This window comes from Vigna unguiculata, chromosome 4 (genome assembly GCF_004118075.2).
Source record: "Vigna unguiculata cultivar IT97K-499-35 chromosome 4, ASM411807v1, whole genome shotgun sequence".
Taxonomy (NCBI): Eukaryota; Viridiplantae; Streptophyta; class Magnoliopsida; order Fabales; family Fabaceae; genus Vigna; species Vigna unguiculata.
The window spans coordinates 26277520-26302505 of NC_040282.1; the positions used below are offsets into that span (position 1 = coordinate 26277520).

Here is a 24986-nt window from a genome sequence, read left to right on the forward strand (position 1 = left end):
GGATTAGAGGATGGGTTTTCTTTTAGTTATTATTTGGTAAATCTTAGGATCAATATTTTGTAACTAATTATGATATAAATAAGAGAGTTACTCCCATGGTCAAGAGACGAAGGTTTTTTGGGCCTAAGTAAGTCATAAAAACTTTCTTTTTGTTTTGGTGAGGAATTATCTCGTATTTTTCTGAATCAGAACAACAACCAAACACGCAAACAGAGTAAGCTAGAGTAAAGAAGTCTTATGTCACAATAGTCAACATGCAATCTCAGAGTCAAACATGAATAGCAGACATTCACACATGGATTACCAAAATCATTTAAGACTCCCAAGACTTGACTATCCGGATATGCATAATGAGGCACCACCACGTGGCGGTGGAATTATGTCCTAGCAGTAAGGCGTCACCGCGAGGCCTTCGCGGAATTATACCCTTACAAGAGGCACCACCACGTGGCCTACGTGGAATTACGTCCTAGCCTTGAGGCACCACCACGATACTCACGTGGAATTACGTACTTATGTTGAGGCACCACCATGAACTCTCACCACGAGGTTCATGGAATTAAGTCCAATAGGTGAGGCACCACCAGGGACTCTCATTAGGAAGTCCATGGGATTATGTACAAAAGTTGAGGCGCCACCAAGAGCTCTTACCACAAGAGTCATGGAATTATGCCCTACTCACACTTTGTACATGCTTCACTAACCATTCAGAAATTTCTCATAGCACTAACATCATGAATAAACAACCAATCATACATCTCATGCTTTCCCACTCATACACAATAAAGCAATATATCATTTCCCCTTCAACCTCATATAATAAACAAGGCATCATCCCTCATACCATTCAAGTAAAGTATTCAAGCCAGGCAAACAAGAAATAACATCATTGACCATTCACATTATAGCACACAACTCGCCCCTGTCTCGCTCAGGCTAGAAGAGAGAGTTTGACGGCTGCGAAATCTGTAGAGTAAGAGGAATGGAAGGATGAGGGCAGACTTAGGGTCTCCTTTTTCCCCTTTGGACTAGCCCTTAGGCCCAATAGCTTGGGGCAGCCTTTAAAATAAAAGGTAGGAAATAAAGTGGGCCTTACAGCTTGGTCATATATATGTTGAGACCTGTAAATATGGTAAGTACGAGAATTTTATATAATAAGTAAAATAAAATTCATATCAATTTATGTATTATAAATATTAATTTGCACTTTTATTTTTAATATATATTGTATTCAAATAATACAACAAATTAATAAATTTATTTTAAATATAAATCAATCTTACAAAGTGGGCGTTTAAGTTAAGGTTATACAGTGTAAATTGGTTTTATTTCTAATTGTTATAAAATTTTCAACACACTTTTTCACACCGAAACATATACATATCACTCATCAAACTAGATATTGATGGGTGATCCAATAACAAGTGAAATAATATATCCAGCAAATAACAAACTTTGTTAGAATATACTATAATTCATGAGTCTTACATCTATCAAAAAATGAATTTTAAATCTAAAACAACCTTATAAAATTAACTAATAAAGTGAGATCTACACCCAGTTATAGAAATTGGCATTATCTCTCATTTCAATGATAAAGGGTTTGGTTAAATGATTTTGAAAGTGTAAGCCCCTTTTATTTTCTGTCCTAAAACAATGGGTTTGTCCTTAACTGTTGGGCCTAAGGCCAGTCCATAGGATGTTCCAAAGACCCCTTACAACCACTTGTTTCCTTTCATTTTGCACTTTGCCAAAAATAGCTCTTTCACTCACTTTCTCTTTTTCTACAACAGAGCTTTGCTAGGGTTTGCCTCTCATTCTTCGTCGAGCTAGTAAACTCCAGTTTTACTCCACGTGAGTTGGTCCTCAACCCATACCTTATCTTTTCTAGTTTTACTTTTGTAGTTCCAGCTAGGGTTCATCGTAGTAACCTGTCTTCGTTCTGGTGTTGGTATTTTCAGCTCACAAAACTGTTCTTAGAGTTGTGGTGCCATTTTGCTCGTGCCTAAACCCCCTCACAGTAGCTTTCGATAAGGTAAGGGAAGCTAGGGTTTCACTATTTTTACGTTATTTTTCCTGATTGGATCTGTTTATGTTATGAGTGCTTGATATGTACTATTGAATGTGTGATAATATACTATTTGTGCTCTTGGTGTGGTTGGAATCTGGTTTGGCACGCATGAGAGTAGGTGGGTTCTACTGAACTCGCCCAGGCGAGCTGGGTGCTCGCCCAAAATGAAAAGCTCTCGTTTAAGCAAGGAGCTCTCGCTTGAGCGAGAACAGCAACAACTCACCCCTCTCTCTATTTTGAGGACTCGCCTAAGCGAAGGCCTCTCGCCTGAGCGAGATGGGCTAGCTTGAGCGAGACCTCGAAGTGCCCACTGTTTGCAATCTCGCCCAACGAGATCTGGTAGCTTGAGCGAGAGATTCCTCTCGCCTGAGCGAGAGCTCCCTAGCTTGAGCGAGATTGACAGTGTTGATTGGATAAGTGTATGTTTCTAATGATTGGTTGGCTTGTCACTTTAAAAGTTATGTATGATGCCTTGTATGTATTCTATATAACACAATGAAACTGGAATTTATGAGCTTGGTATGAGTAAATGCATGTATCATGGTTGGTTGGTTGGTTGTATATTTGCATGAGATTGGTATGCATGATAAATCTATGGTTCGTTGGTGAGACATGGCTATGGTATTAGTTAGACGTAATTCCATGAATCTCTCGGTGAGATCTCATGGTGGTGTCGTATGTGATGGACGTAATTCCATGAACCTCTAGGTGAGACTTCATGGTGGTGCCTAATGTGATGGACGTAATTCCACAAACCTCTTAGTAAGGTTTCGTGGTGGTGCCTTAGTGTATATAATTTAGTAAGGATTCAAGTAAGGATTGCATCCTGAAACTCTAAAGAGTCAAGTCTCACGTAGATCGGACTGACTCAAGTGGTGAGAGTAGCAGTAGGCCCTAGTCTTTGGCAGGATAATGGCCTTAGATGTTTGAAGGCTAACCTTGTGCGTGGTAGGGTGAAACCCATTGGCAATGGCTCTGCAGAGCAGTAGAGGCCATCACAAGTGCAAACATCTAATGAATCCGATCGATTATATGTATCCGGATAATTGAGTCTTAGAGTCTTGCTTGGTTGCTATCACATGATTGTTTGCCTGTCTTGTTGCATGTTTATGATCTGTTTTAAGTACTTGCGTGCCATAACATGTGAAAATAATTTATACTCTAGCTTACCCTTTCTTTTTGCTTGTGTTTGTCTTGTGTGTGGTTTTTCCTTTTTGCAATGATCATCAATTTATTGATATGAGTAGATGTGAAAACCCCTAGTGGTCACCAGGGTGATGAAAACTCTGCAATGTAGCCCGGCTTGGGTTGGATCTCATTCCCTCGAGTACTCCCTATAGGCACTGTTGCCTATGTAGTATCTTGCTTATGAGCGAGTTATGTCAGATAACTGTGAACTTTTATATTCCTGACATTGTGTAGTGTCTTTGTTTTCCTTTTAGGTATATTTGGATGACTGTAAAATTTTTATATTTTAAGTCTCATGCCTTTGGATATTATAATTTATGTAATGTTTTGTTTAATTAGATTTATCTATTAAATTAAATGGGACGTTACAAAAAGAATCTCTTAAATAATATTTCTCTAATTTCAATTAAAAATAATTTTGAAAATGATTGAAATCGTGAAATAAATTATTGAATCAATAATAATGATGGTAAAAAAAAGTATAAAAGATTATATTGAAAGGTTTAAAAGCGACATTACTTTTGTAGTTAGGTACCAGGAAAAAAAAAAAATCTGAGTACCCCACCCATGCATGCATTCCTCGAAGGCAACGGGCAGTAGTTGTGTTTGGTATTCTCATTTCATTAGGTAGCGAGGGAGAGAAAAGAAAGAAAGAAGTGTGTATACATGCCCCACCTGAACCCAATGCCCAGTACCGTGTCTACTTCAAAGAATCTAAATTATGATACTACGTATTCGTATGTTTTAAAAACAACGTTAAAATTTCTAATATTTTATAACAAATCAATTTGAGCGTTTTAGGTGCGTTATATTAAAAATTGAAAAAGAAAACTCTGACCTGTCACATCTGTGAGTTCCGGGGATTGCGGACTGAATCGTGCCTAGAAATGGCAAATAAACTCATTTTCGTAGGTATTGTCTGAATTCGTCTTCGAGTTGACGGGGAATCTCCGCATTGACTGGGTATGGGTATGGGGAATCCCCGACTTTTTTAATTGGGTATGGGGATGGAGATGTACATATCCCCGCCATAATACTCGTCCCGGCCATATCTCTATTCCCGCTTAAATTATTAAAATCTTCATAATTAATTAAGTAACCATATATATATATATATATATATATATATATATATATATATATATATATATATATATATATATATATATATACTTTATATTTTTTATTTCTTCTAATTATTTGGTTTGTATGAAACTCATTCGTATCCAATATATTTTTCATCTTATCATAAATCTTTATGTAATTATGTTAAAATGATGTATGTAATTAAAATTTTTTATGTCTCACATTTGAATATTTATATCATTTTTTAATATTTTTATTTATTGTATATTTTCCTTTCACATGAGAATGTTTAATACTCTCAATTTAAGTGTTTAATAGCATAAACCTTTCATTTACAAGGTAATATAAAAAAAAATCTTTACTTATTATTAATAATTTTTGTTTCATTTAAACAATTTTTTTTGTTTCTCTAAAATAATTTTTGTTATTTATTGACCATTGAGTATATATGTTGATATTTGAAAAAAAAATAGATCTCTAAGGTATTTTTCATCTTATCATGTCCTTAATTATACATTTATTTTCCTTTGTGCGATTTCTTTTAGTAGACTCTCAAATTGTTTCTAAGACACACATTTGTTATTTTTTAATACTTTTATTATTGTTTATTTTAATCATGTAGAATACTCTTTTGATATATTTATCTAATTATTTTTTATTTTCTAACTCATTATCAATCATACTGTAATATTTTCATTATAATTGTATAAATAACTTTTATTTATTACAATATAAAAATTTAATGTAATTGCCATGAATATTTTTTTATCACCATAACATATATTGGAGTTCAAAAGATCTTTTGCGGCATTTTGATCAAGTGATGTATTATAACTTTTTGGTTAAATAATTTCTTTGGTCCCTATTTTCGTAGTAAAATATCAATTTGGTCCCTCAATTTTTTTTTATCTCAATTTGGTCCCTATTTTGGGAAATTTGATGCAATCAAGTTTTTTCCGTTAGTGGTGCAGTAACGGTGTTAAATGGGGCGCCATGTGTAAGTTTCTGAATTTTTTGAATTTTTTATTAATTTTTTTTTAATTTTTTTTTTATTTTTTAAATTTTTTTTAAAAAATTAACAAATTTGCCACGTGTCAAGCTGACATCGTGTCACATGGTAGTGATAGTGTCACGTGTCACAATTATGCCAGGTGTCATTTCCTTATTCTCAATTTGGTCCCGGTATTTTAATTTTTGTCTCAATTTATTCTCAATTTTTTGTAAAAATGGTGTAATTTTGTCCCTCTCCAAATTTAAACCAAATTAAATTTGTATATAAATGTGCACAAATATTTCTATCAAATTTGATAATTCAAGTTAATATTTTTAACAAGATTAAGTTTATTTTAATTTATATTTTACATCAAACTTTATTTAAAATTATTTTAAAGTTGTTAATAAAAAATAATGCTAATAACAAAAAAAAATCATAAATTATATTGATATTTTATTACATCATACTTTAATATTGTTTTTTATTTGAATTTATATTTTAAATAATTGCATATTTTAAAATGTGTAAAATTCAATAATTTTTATACAAATGTTTTAGTTGGTGTAAAAAGAATAATTATATAAATTTAAGAAAAATTAACTAGTTTATGTAACAATAAAAAACAAATAAATTTAAAATTTGAAAACAATTTTAGGTAAAATTGAATGTGAAACAAATTTAAATAAACTTAGTTTTGTCTAAAATATGTAATAAAATTATCAATTTGAATAAAAAAAATCAAATTTAATAAGAATATTTGTATAACATTTATATAAAAGTTAATTTTTGTTTCAATTTGGAGAGAAGCGAAATTGCACAATTTTTATAAAATTTGGGACTAAATTGAGACAAAAATTAAAATATAGGGACCAAATTGAAAATGAGAAAATGACATCTGGCATAATTGTGACACGTGACACTGTCACGGTCACGTGACACGATGTCAGCTTGACACGTGGCAAATTTGTAATTCTTTTAAAAAAATTTAAAAAAAATAATAAAAAAATTCAAAAAATAATAAAATATTCAAAAAATCTAGAAACTGACACATGACACAACATTTAACATCGTTACTACACCACTAACAGAAAGGACTTGATTGCATCAAATTTTCCAAAATAAGGACCAAATTAAGATAAAAAAAATTGAGGGACCAAATTGATATTTTGTTACGAAAATGAAGACCAAAGGAATAACTTAACCTAACTTTTATTAGTGTATAAAATAAATATTGATTAGAATTTAAGAAATTGAAGTAAACAAACATTTAAAATATATTTTAATTTGAATATTTGTTTTTCTTTTATATTTTAAAAAATATTTTTAAATTTTATCAACTAGGTTTCATTAATGTTTGCAAATTTAATAAATATTTTTGTTCTAATGAAATTTTATTTGGTATTCTAATCTAAAATGTAAACAATTATAATTTATTTCAAAGTAATTGATATTGAAGAAACAACCATCGTCCTATATATTTGATAATATTATGTTTCTTTTACCATAATTTTTATTATTTTATAAAAAATAATTAAAATTAACATTGAAGTGGTAAGACAACGAGTATGAGTATGGGTACTAAATTATACCCGTTACCCGGTGGGGATGGGGATGAGACAAAAGTTTGATACCCGTTGAGTTTGAGTATGGGGATAGGGATAAATATTTTTTATGGAGATGGATATGGGATAGCGAAACTCGTCCCCGTCCCGTCCCGTTGCCATCCCTAACCGTGCCTTACCATTTTCTATATTTTTTTTTCTCTCGTCATTTCTCGATCTTTATAAATTCATAACTATAATGCAGAACTTCAATATATGGCTATGTTTTATTTTTGTTTGGTAACTGTTCTTTTTTCTCTTTTGTCCTATTATCTCTTTCAAAGCTCATGTTCGAAACAAGAAAATTCAGACCAATTTTTTCTAAACAAAATTAAATATTTTTATAATTTTTTTTAGATTTTTTTTCGTATTTAATTTCTTGTTTATAATTTTTGAATCAAATATTTATGCTTGCTTTCATCGTTTAATAATATAAAGAATGTTAATGTATTACTGAATAAACAAATAAAACATAATTGTAAATATTTGAAATTATTAAAGATAAAATACTATATTATTGTGGGAGGAATAAATATCAAGTTATATTTTTAGATTAACTTAAAGGACATAAAAGTAGAATAATAGGTTGATTGTGATCAACTCTCATATGTCAAATAGTTGCAATATGAAGAAAATAAACCAGCATCCATTAAATTTTAATTGCGACGTGTCATTGTATATATTTTTTTTACGAAAGAAATATATCATATACCAAAATTAATTTCAAGTACAAGAAGTTTAAAAATATAAAATTATAATAATTATCTATACCTATATATAGGATTTTTTTTATCTACTTTTGTTTTCCAATTTTATATTTTAAATACTTTTTTTAAATTAAAATAATTATTTTAGCTTTTTAATTTTGGCTTAAATACCTTTTTGGTCCTCATTTTCATAATGTTTGTTGCGGATGGTCCTCATTTTGACAGAATGTTTAAAATGATCCTCATTTTTACCGAATGTTTAAAATGGTTCTTATTTTCGCAATTCGTGTTTTATTTGGTCCTTTTCTGTAACGCCGTTTAAATCATTAACGGAGCATTGTACAGGTGACATGGTTTGTATTAGGGTGTGTTACGTGTACTGTACAGATGTGATAATTAGATATTTGGGATAAATAAATGAGCTAGGGTTTTGGTAAGGAATGTTTGGGTAGTTGGTGAGTTTTGGCAATCTTGTTCCTCCATTCCTAATTGGTGTTGTTGCAATCTTCTTCTTCCTGCAATCCCATTATATAGGTATGCTACGGTCCCAATCTTCTTCTTCCTTGCAGCACCACTACCAATACCAGAAGAACCATCTCAGCAATTTAGGATGAAATCACAGATTAGGAGGAGGTCATGATAGCAACTACAAACGTCTTATTTATTTTTTGGAATTTCTGATGTAGAATTCATTATTGATGTACTGCATTTTGACTTTCCTTAAACTTCGTTCAATTTCACTTTTGCCAAACATTGATGTAGTGCATTTTGATGAGGATGAATTAATGTTATGAATTTAACTTCTTCCATACTTATATCAATTTAATTTTTCCCAAGCTTAGATCAATATCACTTACTTCATTTTCAATGCTCAGATTAAGATGTCATTTTGAACATGTTGGGACTAATATCAACATAATCAAACTAATTCATTTCTTCATTTAACAATAGTACAAAACAGATTAGACTTTAAAAGATACACACAATAACAGTACGAATAATACAATAACAACACAAGTGAACCCTATTACTAATTGCAGCCTCTTCTCAGCAACCTTCAATGACTTCTCCAAATCATTAATTTGCCTCATTTGTGTCATGATGACGACATTCTTTTCATCAACACCACCATTTGAAAAAGTTGGAGCCCACATTATTGGAACCACCACTCTGTAAATCAATAAACCAAATATTAAAATCAATTTATTATTAACACAAAAATAAAAACATATTGTACCCAAAATTTTCTACCAATATTCTTTGGAGTTCTTGTCATCCTCACAATTGCCATCTCTCCGCAGCTACAAATTGGGGTTAGTCCATTTCTCATTGAACCACCAATAGTCCACGAAGTGATACAACACGGTTGTCTCCAACGATTACAACCAGAGGTAAAGGAAGAAGATTGAGACCGTAACATACTTATATAATGGAATTGCAGGAAGAAGAAGATTGCAGCAACACCAATTAGGAATGGAGGAACAAGATTGCCAAAACTCACCAACTACCCAAACATTTTTTACCAAAACCCTAGCTCACTTATTTATCCCCAAATATCTAATTACCACATATGTATAGTACACGTAACACACCCTAATACAAACTGTGCCACCTGTACAATCTCCGTTAATGATTTAAACGGCGTTACTGAAAAGGACCAAATAAAACACAAATTACGAAAATGAGGACCATTTTAAACATTCGGTAAAAATGAGGACCATTTTAAACATTCTGTCAAAATGAGGACCATCTGCAACAAACACTACGAAAATGAGGACTAAAAAGGTATTTAAGCCTTTATTTTTTAAGTAACAATCTCTTTAAATTTGATTGTTTTTTGTTTGATTTGACCGTTTTTTTAAATTTAATCAATTTTCTAATTATAAAACTATCTACAAAATAAATAATGTGTTGTCACTAATTATAATTGAAGAAAATGGATAAAAATAATTAACGATAAAATTTTGAAGTAAAATATGAAAATAAAAATAATGTGGCTACAAAAGGAGATAATAATAATAATAAATAAATACATAAAATGGTATTTAAAATATATTTTGATCCTATTTAATTTGGGTTGTTTTTAAAAATTCTAACCGCAATTATAAGAAAAACCAAGATTACATATAATCAAAATTAGTAGAAAATATTATACATTTGTAGGTAATAGTTAATTACTAATGGATTAAAAATAATCCGTACATAGAAACTTCATAAATAATAATTATATATAAATTTCTAAATTTGTAGGTAAATTCTGTAATTCATAATAATTACTTAGAGACCCCATATAGAGGTAATTACATACATATGAAACTTGTACCTCAACATTTTTGTTGACAATTCTAATATACTTTTGGATGCCAGTCCCTTGATATAAATTAGATAGTGTCACACTTATTGAGTATTTCTTTTCTATCTTTCCACTTAAATCAAAGTTAAGTTTCCAAAAGCAAATTCTCATTAAATTAAAGAAAGAAAGAACATCACAAAAATTTAAGGAAAGCATATGGAATTTCAAGCGAACTTACAAAGATCATTTTGAATAAATGATCAAGACTTTTTATACGAAGAAATATCCGGGAAGATGCAAAATTTAGATTTAGCAAAACTCCAATGACTAAATTTTCAACAACTATAAACAGAGGACAAACTGGTCAAGAAAAATACAACAACGTTTACAACAATAACAAAGAACAATTCATTGTCAACTTTACTTAATGAAAAGATTAAGTTTGAGAAAAGGAAGAGTGATAAACATAATATTATCCATCTTCGCCGTCATTTTAGCAAAATTTACACACTACCTTAAAGATAAATAAAATTTTAACTATACTTCTTGAACATGGTGTAGCCCGATCACATTAATTCAAGTATGGTTGACAACTATGTATGTGGCATATGTGAAGGCTCCATGCTATTATATTCCTTTGCTTTCGTGCTTGTTGTCTTAACATTGTTAAATAAACTTAAATGGACAATTTTAAAGGGTAGTTAATGTCATAGCACTTTTGTTAGTTATAGAGTACAAATGTCAAGAATTTATTGTGTCATGTTATGATAATGGTCAACATTGTGTCATGTTATGACAAATTTTTTTGTCGGTAATTACTGACGAAATTCTTGTTTCATTGATAAAATTAATAATGATGATTTTACTGATAAATTTTTGATAATCGGTAATTTTGATTTACCGACAGATTTTAGTCATTGGTAATATCAGTTTTTCTTGTAATCTGTGATCTGTTTGAAAAGGTTCAATTGGGTTAATTTGTTTGATTTGTGAATTGTTGCTTTATCAACTTCTTTGAAATATGGGTGTCTTGAAAAGGAAAGATAAGGAATGTTTGTCTGTGTTTGAATTAACAAAAGAAACATGGTGAATTGCAGTACACTTGGTTTAAGTTATTAATGCCAATAGGAGCCAAGTGTTTATGCATATGTTTTTAATGATAAAAGTTTTGTTTAACACCATACAAAAATGTATTTGATAGTTTCATATGGGATATTGAAGCTTGCGACAATGTTCTTCTATTGGTTGTACTAACTACATGGAATATGACTAAATTAGCCTTTACATAGTGAAATAAATCACAAACTTATTAATTTTTCTAAAGTTAAAAGGTAGTGTAACATTTTTATATGTTATAAAATTATTTTTTGAGCAAAATTGTTTACGAATTGTTGGAAGTCTCACATCGACTAGAGATAAGGCAATTTCATAATATATAAGTGAGATACAAACCTCACCTTACAAGCCGGTTTTGTAGGGTTGAGTTAGGCTTAAAGCCCACTTCTAACATGGTATCAGAGCCAAGTTAGAGTCTATCATAGCGAGCTTTCTTGGACCTTCTGGTCTATCCGATATCAGGCCGCTAACGGACCACCCACTAATTTCTAGTCCCACGCACGAGATGAATATACCTCGACGTGGGGGTGTATTGGAAATCTCACATCGACTAGGGATAAGGCCAATTAACAATATATAAGTGATGTACAAACCTCATTTTACAAGCCGATTTTGTGGAGTTGAGTTAGGCTTAAAACTCACTTCTAACATGCATTATGGTTTTGTTTAATTTATTATCGCACTTCTTATTTTTCCTTCGTTATTTTAACTGATTCTTTCTCTACAAGAATCACTACAACAAAAATTCTAAATAATGACCAATTTTAGTGACAAAAAATAATTAATTATTATAGTGACCAATTTAAATATCAATTAATAAAATAAAAAATATTGGTAGTTAAAATAGTTTCTAAATTGATCATTAATAATGAATTGGTCAGTAACATTAGCTACCAAGGTTTTGGCTACCAAAGAAATTGGTCTCTAAATTAGTAACTATTAGAAACCAATTTAGAGACCCAAAATCTTGATAACTAATGTCAGTGACCAATTTAAAGACCAATTCACTATAATGGTCAATTTAGACACCAATTTAGAAGCTATTTTAGTTATCAATAATTTTTAATTTATAAATTGGTATCTAAATTGGTTACTATAATGACTAATTGTTTTAATCACTAAAATTTGTTATTATTTAAAAAATCTTAAAGTGAATTGAATGTCACTCATACAACTCAACCCAATTATAATGACTTATTACATTTGACTTGTAGTAGTAATTTTCCTTAACTTTATAACTATGCATTTCATATGTTCTAAGTCTTAAACTTTAGGTGATAATAATTATGAATAATTTTTATTATCAATTTGTTATTCTTTCTGATAACTATAATACCTTCCAAATTGAATGGATTGGAATGTTATCTTCTATCTTCATCAAATATCACTAACAAATTTATATTTTATATATTCATATGCACTAATTCATTCGTCATTTATCTCTCAAATTATTGTTGGGTTGGATTCTCAACTATGTGTCTAAAAGATCTAATATAGTCAAGTCCAACTCAAGTGGAGAAAGGTGTTCTAGATTAAGAGAAAGTGTTATTTTCGTAACATTTGAAAGAGAGAAAAGAGAATAAATTTTGTTAGCATATTCACTGAGGTACTTCAATAAAATTACTATTATTTCTTCATTCGTCATCGGATCAGAGTCAAATTTTGATAGCAAGTTTGCGACATATGGTTCTTAATTATTGTTAAGACAATCAATTGAAGGTTTGTAGTTAGAGAAATCAATCTTTGGTTTCTTTCTTTATTCTTCATATTTGACATTAGATTATATTACTTTGATGTATTGGTTGGTTGTAATCTTGTTGTGCTTTTGATTTAATTATTTTGTACTCATGTTTGATCTTAATAGAGTTTGATTGATTGACTTGTCTCCTTGAGTTTTTTATTTCTCACATAGAAAGAATTTTTCGATGTTCAAAATATTGGATGTTGTCTTTTATGATTGTTGTCATTTTGTATTGTTGTTGCTCCTTACATATTCTTAAGTTTAGAAAAATTAATTTTGTCATATACATTGATATATTTAGTTATTGTATTATTCCTCCGATCAATCATCCATGTCCTTTTCTTTTTCTTGTCTTCATTTCCTTGCCCATACAAATTTCATTACTAACACATTTTTAATCACTAGTCCTTATTCAAATTATGAAATTCGATCTCATCCTTCATTAAAACAATATATTTTCTCCACATATATTACTATTCCACCACACTTCAAATGTTCTCCAAGTATTAATTGTAATTCTTGTACTTTTTGTCACACCCATCATACATCTTTAAGTTTCCCTCCTCAGTATGTACGTATAATCACACCATGTTTCAATATACCTCCATTTAGACATGTCTTTTTCTGACCTAATTAATCAAATAACATTTTGTTGTGGGGTTGGAGTTGAGGTCGGTGATGAGTGTGATCATTATGATAACGAATTGCTTTAGAATATTAGGCTTCAGAATATGAGACCAAATTTAGATATTAGATATATAAATGCTACAAACATATCTCACTGTTAAAAATAAAGGATTCAGATATGTTGTGGAGTGTAGTTGTTAACAAATATGTAGAAAAAAGAAGCTCAATGCAGACAATTATTGTACTAAGAAATTGTTTACTGTTTTTTAAGATCTGGTGTTGCATAACTGGTTTATGTGAGGCAAGGTTGATAGAACCTGTATCAATTAAAATATTAATTTTCTTAGTTTCAGCATTGTTGCAGCATGTGAATTCAGACTTTCAATTAATGTTAAGTTGTAGGGTTATGTCATTCTATCACCTTAATTAATTCTTTAACCAAGAAATACAATATGTAATATAACACATGCGTTCATCAAATCATCTTATCTATATTCGTAATAACATTGTCATGTAAATTTAAAATATCTTATTAATTAAAGCATTAAAATTAAACAATTATTTCTTTAATATATTTTTCAAAATATAAAAATAATATGTTGTCCTTTTATACTTTTATAATAGTTTATTACACTTTTCCAACACCTCATATTTAATTAAAATAAATCCTTAATAATATAAAAAGAATTAAAAAAATAGTCATTTGAACTCTTGTGTTCCAAAGTCAATTCAAGCAAAGATAAGAAAAAGAAAATAGGAGTGATAAGGTGGTTAAAAGGAAGAGGAAGTGGTGGGTTCAACCTCTTGTTAACAATTTTTGGTGAAACAAGATTGGTTTGATGATAGGATTTTAGAAGGAAGAATGAAAGAGGTCGTGGATTCAATTCGACTCCTCCTTAACAATTACCAGTAAAAAATTAATTATTTTAATGTAATATATAATTAGTAATATAAACAAAATTAGTTAGTAATCAAGATTATAAGATAAATATTATTTCTTAATGATTTTAAATTGATAAATTTTAATTTCACTATTCTTATATAATTATGATAAAATAATATTTAAAATTCTTATATGAGAATTGTTTATATATATATATATATATATATATATATATATATATATATATATTTATTTATCTGCTTAGATTTTTAATCATCGTATTGAATGTCATGTTGCACATACACCAGATTGAGATGGCTTAATTAATAATTGAATGGCCCAACAACGTAGAGACAAAACTGGATGTTTTGTAATGCAATTTTGGCCTATCCCGTATTACAATTATGAGTTATTTTTTATATTTAAAAGGATTAGTAACTAATCAGTTTAATTTATCAATTTACTCCGACTTTTAAAACTATGATTAAAACATTAATCCTTTTATATTTTTTTAGTTAAAACTAAAATCTTACATCAATAAAAACACAAGTCTTTATTCCTATCATGTTGAAATTTAATTTCTAGTAAGAATAATATTAAAAAATACTTAAAATAATATATTTTTGGATGACAAAAAATTTCATACGAACACATATGTGTAGGTAAAATTGGTGACAAAATCTATGATAAATATTAAATAAATATTTTTAATGAATATCATAAATAATGAGTACGAGTATTTAATTTTGATGAGTTGATATAATATCAATGATATTCAACCTGCAAATATATTTCATGTTAATAATTATTAGTGAATTTTTTTTAAATTGCAGTAATTAAAATCTACTTATTAATGAAAGAAATATTAATTATGAAAGAATTAGTTAAAATTTGACTTTATATATTTCTATATTTTTTTATTTAGACGTGGTATGCTTTGATTAGCTGGTTGAAGGTTCAGAAAATTAACAACTAACTCTGTAATGAAAGTAAAATAGCAAATATTTATCAAAAAACGTATATATACATTTTCTAATTCTAACTTTTATTTTACATGAGAATATATAAAGTTCATATTTTAATAAATTTCGATCTATAATAATGTATCTCCAAATAAACTTACGTTATTATATGAATATTTTATTAAAAAATTAAAAATAAAAAAATGTGGAAACTACACCAAATTTATAATAAATATACACATTTCTTTAATTTCAACTTCTACTTTTCTGAATATTCATTTATAACTCTCGGCATCTACATATAAGAAGGAAAAATTAGCAAATGGATTGAATGCTTTTTTTGTTGTTGTTGTTGTTGAGAAAGTCGCAAAACCACATAACTTTAATTATTTTGTAACTGATTTTTTTTATACATTATTTTTTGAGAAATTGAAGTTGATCATTCAATACATAAAAATTAACTAAAATTAGGTGACTTTTCTCGAAAAATTATACTCACTTTTTCAATCTTACAAAATGCTCGCGCCCATTTAATTTTAAAATAAATATATATCTGCTTTTTTATTTTAAATAAAGTCGTACATATTGACTAAATTTAAACAAAAATAAAGCTAAAATTAAAAAGCTTCAACTGAAGATCAAAAAAGCTTTCTCAATCTCTTCATGAGATTAAGAACTCTCAAGATAACAAAGAAATAACTCTCCAAAAAAAAAAAAAAAGAACAAATAAAGCAAACAATGGTATAACTTCATAAAGTGAAGCATATTACATATAGGTTTCACACTCCCACCGTTTATAATGATTAGATATCTCATTGTATCTCTTTCTCTGAATCTCACTTTTTGTTTCTTTTTCACTATTTTTGTAACTTATTGTTGTATCTCATACTTTGATTTTTCATTCAAGTATAGTTTTTGTAGCTTCATAAAATATAACCATTGTAGCTCATGAAAGAATAACATTTTATGTTGTAGATCAATGCATTTAATGTGGTATATCTTTAGAGTATTATTTCTAAAAAACCTTGATGTAATGCATTCACTTGAAGTTCTTTTGATCTTTGCCTTTCATCTTGAGATTAGAAAATGCATGATTTATTCCTCTGTAACATTTAGGAATGTTTTTGTTAAAGGAAACATTTCAAATAGATTATATAGATATAACATTATCGGTAGCTCAAGCATAATTGTCCATAAGATAATTTTTTTACTTGATTTAAAATCATATTATAAGAACTTATTCTATGTTTTTTCATTAGAAAATACTCAGTAGACAATTAGTGTTAGATATAAAATCATATTATATCCTTTTTAATACTTGATACACATAAGTTTATCATTTGGGATCTTTCATTTGCATAGTTAAGCATGTTAGATAAGTAAGATCATATACTTTCATCACTTTACATTGTTTGTTATCATCAAAACTACTTAGAGTTTTTGTTTAGTGCAGTATGTTATATCATATGATCTTAGCAATATTTTGTACATACAATTATGGCGTTCTTATTCGATGATTTTCCTTTTCATTTATCTTATTTTTTAGTTTTTAGTTCATTTTCTTTCATTAATAATAAATTAAGTTCATTAGTAATAATTGACTTACTTTCACATTTGTAACTCATGTGACATTTGCTCATATTTTGGTTTATTTTTTTTATGTAGATATCAATTTTGACCGATTTTAGATGCATCGAGTTCTACACTTTCAGGACTTAAAAATGAACATATAAATAATTGGATTTGGATCCCTTAAAAATGAATATATAGATTGTTGGATTTGAACCCTTGTTATTTTGTTTTAGAAGTTTAGGCATTATTTTTAAATGCATCATGCAAAATTAATTTGCATATTTTTAATTGGATTTCTAACCTAATTAGGCCATTATTCTTCATAATTTGCATCAATAAAGTATAGGTTTAGAGCCTATTTTAAATGTTAATTGTGCTTGAACTAGGGAATTTTTTTTATTGCACTTAAAATTAATTATTTTTATATGGTATGACAATTTCTTGATTAAGATATATGTTTTTTAAAATAAAAATACTTAAAAATGTTGCAATTAAGGTTTAATAGGTGATGTTTTATTCTTTTCATGGTGTAACTATGGATATTTCACAATTTATCACAATTAATCTCCTATTATATTTTTATTTTCTTTAAATTAACCTTAAATTCTCACTTGATATTTTTTCATGTTAACCTCCAACATTATAGAATTTTAAATTTTATTAGTTTACTATTCAACATGTTAACATTTTTTATAATTATTAAAAGATGAAATCAAGAATAAATTTTTATTAAAAAAATATAAATTGAAAAAAAAAATACGAAATTATAATTTAAATTTTTTGAGGTAGATACGATTTTAATGGATCTGGTAACCATGAAGGGTGCATCAGACACGGTACTCATGTGGGGGCATGCAAGAATGAAATGACTACTAGTTCTCTTTCACGCTACCTAAATTAGAAAATAATACCAAACACTTACACTTCGACACGTTGGCTTTTCAGTGGTGCATGCATCAGTGGGGTCGATACTGAGAATTCGTTTTAAAATTGCCTACCTGAGAAAATAGTGTGGTTCTGAAACATTCGAATTATAGTTTTTCTTTTATATCTTTTTAAATCATCGATGTAACTTTTCCACATTTTGAATTATTTATAAAATTATTTTCTTTCTATCGAAATCAGATAAATAATTTTAAAAAAATTTGATTATCTTTCAGAACAACTTAACCAAACCTTTTCCCATTTCTATGGCTACTTCAATACGAATGGTTTTCATGCAAACTTTTACTAATCCCATTTTAAAATAGTAGTGACGTACTATTTTAGTAAATATTAGAACACCATATACATTTTTAAAATAAAATAAAAGTGTATATTAATATTTATAATACAAAAATATAAATTATTATATGGCCAAGCTTAACTTGGTTAGCAGCTCCCAACTCCTAATTGGAAGAGGCCATATATTTCAAGAAAGGAAAATATGATTCTTCATACTCCAACTCTTTAGTTTAGTTATGATATTTAACTATCTAATTAACTAATTACAAATTTAAACTTTTTCACATTGTTTTTTACATTTAATTCCTTCAAATAACAATGGGTCCTACACTATTTTAGCGTCTAAGCTAATAAGAATTCTTTTTAATAAGAACATTAAACGACGTTCATATTTTGAACAACGCAAGAAGTCGGTACATATCCTTAATTATTAGTGATTGACTCACTAGTTGTTCTAATAACATATTCAACGAAAAAAAAAATATCCATTTTATTTTAAAGGTTGTCTAATAAGTAGCATAAAAGATTTAAATATATAATTAAACAAGTCTTGAAATGTTAAGAAAATATTTTTTTTAATAATATGGTAAGTCTACGTCTTTACTACAGGAAAATAGATATTCAGTGATAATCAAAAGTCAACATTAATCAGCACTAATATCATATTTGTGTGGTGCTTGTGTGTAATTTTAAAAGTATAGACAATAATTCAATGCTGTTAGAATTTGAAAACCGGCTCTAAATAGCATTAAATCAGTGATAATTCATCACCAATTTTTAAATTAAATTTTTAATTAAAGTATTTTAGTATGGACTAAACTGATGCTAATGTATTTTTATTTTAAAATCTATTTAGTTTAATATTGGTAATGACACTAAATAGAGTCTATTTTTAATGTTAATTGAGCTTGCATATGAATTACACTAATGACAATAATTTTTAAATGAATTATTGGATGATGAAAATGAGCGTTAAGAAGGAGACAAGGAAAAGATTGTGAGTAAAGAAGATAAGTATAAGTAAACAAAATGAATATGATGAAGAAAATGAATATAGATGAAGAGATTTATGACAATGAATGAAGAAAATAAATATAAGAATGAAGAGATAAGTATGAGAAGATTTATGACATTGAATAAAGAGATAAATATGAGAATATTTGTATAGATAGAAATTGACGGAGAAAAATTGTAAAGGAGAACATATTAACATTTGATATTACACTATCATAAATTAGTTCTTCCAAATATTGCAATCACTTTGTGTATAGCAATCGTTGATTTCTTTTACTATTATTTATCAATTTCAAAATTAAAATAACTTTAATTAAATCTAACGATTTTCCTTTAACTAAAATATTTTCTGATTTTCATCTTTATATTATTTATATTTTCATGCTAGTAAATAATGGAATAATATTTTACATAAAATTAATCACTTATTTAATTATATCAAATTTTATATAATTACAGATTAAAATTAATTTCTTTAATAAATATTGTGTAAAAATTATAAGAATATCAATTTCTTTTGTCCTCTATGACTTTGAATGAATTGATAAGTATAATATAAATTTATATTTCCAAAATTTAACTTAACATGATAAATTTAAGAAAAAAAACATTTTCTTACTTCATTCAATTTACTACTCAAGTTTTAATTTTAGTACAAAATTTAAAGTCATTATCTTGAATCCATGAATCGTAGACTTATAATTAATACTATAAATATTTAATAATATCAATATTCCTTCAATAAGTATTGCAGAATATTAGGTATTCAAAATAAAATTATATAACAACTCAAAATGTTATCTAATATTTAAATGTCTTATTATAACTCTACGATAAAAAATAATTAAAATTAAAATTGTGAAAAGTGTTTACTTTTAGTATCATAATTAAAAATCTTAAATCATAATCATACACTTTATCAAAACACTCATTAAATAAACTATATAATAAAAATTGATTACAAACCTTATCATGTATAATGAACACAAATATGTCTATTTTCACCACATCACATGATAAAGGCATGTTTCTTCTTGACACAATACATTATTCTGTCAATCTTATTTCTGCAGGTTACATGCTAACCCCATATTTATTCTGCTAGAAAATCATTAGACACAAGAAATCAATATAGATCCATAACAGCTGGGATTTGACGAGCTTTGCACATAACATCCAATGGATTTTGCCTTGATATAGTGATTCCCTTTGCTTCGGTCATATCAATTTCTCCCTTACCAATTCGTTGCCACTCAAAACACTGAATCAATGAAGCCAAAGCTAAACCCACAGTGCGTTGAGCCAACATGTTTCCAGGGCAAGACCTCCTCCCTATTCCAAATGAAAGCAAACTGCTTGATTCACATTCCTTCTCGAACCTTTCGGGCCTAAATTCTGTTGGGTTCTTCCACAAAGTTGGATCGTGATGAATCGACCAAGCATTCACCAACAGAATCGTGTTTTTCGGGAGATTATATCCTCCGATGGTGCAATCTTCAGAAGACATATGTGGAGACCAAAGTGGAGCAGCAGGATGCAATCTTATTGTCTCGAAAAATATGTTAAGAATGTAAGGAAGTTTTGACATGTCTGATTCATCCACCAGACGATCTGATCCCACATGAGCGTCTAACTCTTCTTTAGCCCTCTTTAAAACTTCTGGATGGTTCAATAGATTAGCCATTGCCCATTCCAAAGTCAAAGCTGATGTGTCTGTTCCTGCAAGTAACATGCTCTGCAAAATCCAAAACAATAACAATCCTTCTTAGTTTCTTTCCAAAATACTAGTTCATCACTTTCAACAATAAAATATTGATCTGCATGGACAAAAATAATTACCATGCAAAGTCCCTTGATGATTTGATCGCTGTACTGTTCGGGTTGTGATTTTTGTTGAACCAAGAGCTGAGATATCATAGTATTGGTAGTCTTATTTGAAGCACGAAGTTCATCAACGATAGATTGCAAGAATGTATCGATTCTCTTCCCAATGTTCTTGAGCCTCTTCTCCAAATTATCCAAATCAAACCACCTCATGAAAGGCAAGAAGTCTCCACGGTTGTTTACTCCTGCCAATGACACCATCTCTCTCAGGATACCTCTGAATTCTCTCGCCTTCTCCACATCACTCACATCACAGTCATCACCGTAGAATCTCTTCCCGGACACCAGCCTCATCATAGTATTGAGCGACGTTTCCATAACCCTTAATTTAAACATGTCATTTATCCATTAGATGAAGTAATACAACTAAGATAAACGTGTAACGTAATAATAAACTCTTTTGTTAACTATATGTAAGATTGTTTAAGCAGTGTTACGTAAAAAAATATTGGTTTGATATTATTAATAACTCACATGCTTTTGAGATCCACTTGAGTGAAGTCGTTGCGCGAGGTGCGAGCGAGTCTCTGCAAGAGTTTGGTGAGCTCGTCCCTTCGGATTTCGTAGGAGGCATTCAAACGGTGCGTTGAGACAACCTCGAGGGACAAGATGCGGCGGAGATGGCGCCAATGTTCACCGTAACAGGAGTGAAGGATGGTGCTGTTGTTGTAACTGATGTGTTTGCCGAGGAGAAAGTGGGGTCGGTTGGCCAACACGGTGTCGTATTTGGAGAAGCATTCCTGCACCACGGGTAGGTCAGAAGCAACGATAACGAGACGGTTGCCGAACCAGAGAGAGAAGATTTTGCCATGTTTTTTTGACAAGCGAGTGAAAAAACGGTGAAAAGGTTGTTCAAGTTGCAAAAGGTTTCCTACTATAGGGTAAGCCAGAGGCCCTGGGGGAAGGTTTCTGAATTTCCGTGATCGGAACAAGACCTTAAGAGAATAGAGAAAAAGCACAACGAGGAAACCATAATATAACAAAGCCATGCTGAAGTTTTGGTTGTGCTATGAATGATGAGTCTCATTGCCCATACTGCCAATTTATAAGGGTCGAGAAATGGCGAGTGCAAGTAAGAGTCCAGTATGATAACCCCGAAACTCAAATCAAGTGAGCTGGCCTCAGTTTTTTTTCTCTCTCTCTTTCAATTGTTTATACAGCATGTGTAAAACGTCTATTACAACTAATACAAATATAATTTAAAATATTACCAGTATGTTAACGTGTTTTTTAAAATATACAAATACTTAGTGCCGTAATTTAAATTAGGTTTCAATAATTAACATGTAAATAACAACTTCAAAGTATAATTTAAATGAATTTGGTCAGTAAAATGAAAGAGGTTTTGACATCATGAATGACATAAGGGATATTATTGGTGGAAGAAAGAGAAGAGGAGTGAAAAGGAGAGAGAGGGAAAGCGAGAGGAAGAAAGTGGTTATGGATTTGAATTGCAAATCGACTTTCCAGCCATTATTATTTACAACGAATCTGCACCAAAAAAATTTACAGACACAATGGAACTCATTTATAACAACATCAACATATAGTCTTTCTCAAATTTTCAACACACTTGTCTTACCTAGTGTTTGTAATGGGTGCATATCTATCCTACTTTTTAAATACTTCCCTTTTAATTTTTTTAGTCTATTTTTTCGCTTATTTGTTTAATTTTTACTTTCTAAAATACATAACATATATATATATATATATATATATATATATATATATATATATATATATATATAAAAGTTGGTTCAATTCTACTTTTATTTTAAGACAAGTTCACATACCCCATCTAAAGGAAAATTCAATTTTTTTTGTGTGATAATATCTAATAAATAATACAGATTTTTCCTTATAATCGATTGAAAAATAATGATTGGATTTAATTTAAAATTTAAACGAAATTATATTTTACTGATCAAGTTTGAATTTGATGACTTCATATTGAAAATGTACTAAACCTAGACGATCAGGACCGATATTGCTAACTACTCGGTCCAAACTGTCTAAGACTAATCCTATCATAAAAAAGAATAGATGGTTAGTTAGCCGCACAAAATGATAAAACATACATAGCGCCACCTACTTTAAGAATAATAACACACATGAGTAAAAGCCGCCAACTCTTTTAGGAAATAACAATAGGACTTCTAGTGTCAGATCATAAACTCGGGACTTGGGTCTAGCAAAGGCTCAGTCAAGGCCCGAACAATAGCCTACCGCAATAAATAGGGGTCCAGCCCATTAAAGGCGTAAAACATGGTTAATAACTCTATAAATACATGTGAACTTCAACAATTAAAGTTACGCTTTCATTAATTCAATAATAAGTTATTTGACCTTTGAGAGTCTTTGCTAACTTGATCGTCTGAATCTTTTCCACATATAATCCCCTAAGGATCCAATCCGCCAACATTAGAAAAAATACATATAAACCGAAGAGTAACCGGACTGAAAAATCAATGATTAGGGGTAAGATATAATTTATGTTTCCTGATATTCTATTATTATTTTCGCAGAAAAAAAAATCAAATCAAATTAATCCACGATTACTAATATCATAATTCACGAGTGTGAGCATGGTCTCAGAGGTGGACAAAGTCATTTTCAGGGAGTTATATTTCTTCTTCTACTGTTTTTCTTCTCCAATTATTGTTTTATCTTTGTAGAAGTAACTATGCATTATTGTCGTCTTGCAAATTTATAGAGGATGAAACATTTTAATGAGTGAGGTCATTGTACTGCCACAACATTATTTATACTCTTAATTACATTGTGATCAGAACGATGTGAATATTAATAGAAAGATTACATCCAATTGATTTAAAAAAAACAGAAACTAAATTAAAAATTTTAAAAATATAAAATAATTTCAACGAATCTTAAAGTTGAAAAGACTATTAAACCAGAATTTTAAAATATCTTTTAATAATTAATATTTCGATCAATAATAAAAATAATTTATGTTTTTAAATTCTTTAAAAAAAAAACTTACTAAAAAAGGTTAATGAGAGTAGGGTATACCTGTATCCGCCCTAACTAAAAATCGCCGTGCATCTAACTAAAATAGGCGTGCCTATTATTTTCTTTTAGGTATCCATTAAATATCCTCTCTGGAAGATATGCATTATTGGTGCCTTTTTTTCTTTTTTTTTTCCATCGATCAAACTCTATGGAAGATCGGATCTGAACTCACAGTCTCCCTTGAATAAGAAGGACCAGCACGTTCTGATTTGTTTTATACGACTCACAAAATCGGGAGTCAAAACATATATGTGTAATCAATTTTATCAATTTTACTTCTTTCTAGATACCAAAACATACTTTACCCTTTTATAAATAAGATGAAATATAAATTAATTTTAGTTTATATGAAAATTAATTCTATTTTTCAATTTTATCTTTTAAAATTGGGAAAGAATAACAAATCTACAAATAGAGTAGGTGGTTACCTATAAATACAATGTTAATAGATCATATAAACATATAAAGTCTTTAAAAGTGAATATATAATTTTTCAAACCCAACTGCATTATACTTTTTTCACATGTTAAACAATATTACAATACGGTATTTGAACTTTTTCATATATTTCAGTTCAAATATTTAATATTATTGAATTTAAATGACTGTATCTATATTTTTAAAGTTTAAAAACAAAAATATATTAAAATTTAGGACAAAAACTAATTCTAGTTTCACATTCAACTTTAGATGTATTACAAATATATTTAATGTAATTATAAAAAGAATTGTTATTATTATTACGTAGGTTAATACATGTATTAGGAAACTAATTAAATAGCTTAAAAGATCTCAATATGTTACAACTTTTTCTTTATCGAATAAAAAACACAATAATGATTAAAAAACATAATAAGATAAACGATTGTTTGGTGTACTGTATATAATAATGATTTAAAAAAAATAACTCTTAATCATAGTGAAAATTGTATCTTTAGTACAAAAGCATCTGGATAATCATCATTTTATGATAATAAAGAATTAATTATTATA

General features: G+C 28.9%; 1 protein-coding gene across 1 annotated transcript; it reads right to left on the minus strand.

Annotated features, from left to right (window-relative positions):
• Positions 1-19994: 19994 nt before the first annotated feature.
• On the minus strand, positions 19995-21995 carry LOC114182199 (cytochrome P450 81E8-like). The gene is made up of 3 exons (XM_028068998.1): positions 21438-21995; positions 20919-21285; positions 19995-20814 (listed from the first exon to the last, which is right to left on the minus strand). Exons 1-3 carry the CDS (start codon positions 21950-21952, stop codon positions 20206-20208), a joined length of 1491 nt encoding a protein of 496 aa, XP_027924799.1. The 5' UTR covers positions 21953-21995; the 3' UTR covers positions 19995-20205.
• Between the last annotated feature and the right edge of the window lie 2991 nt (positions 21996-24986).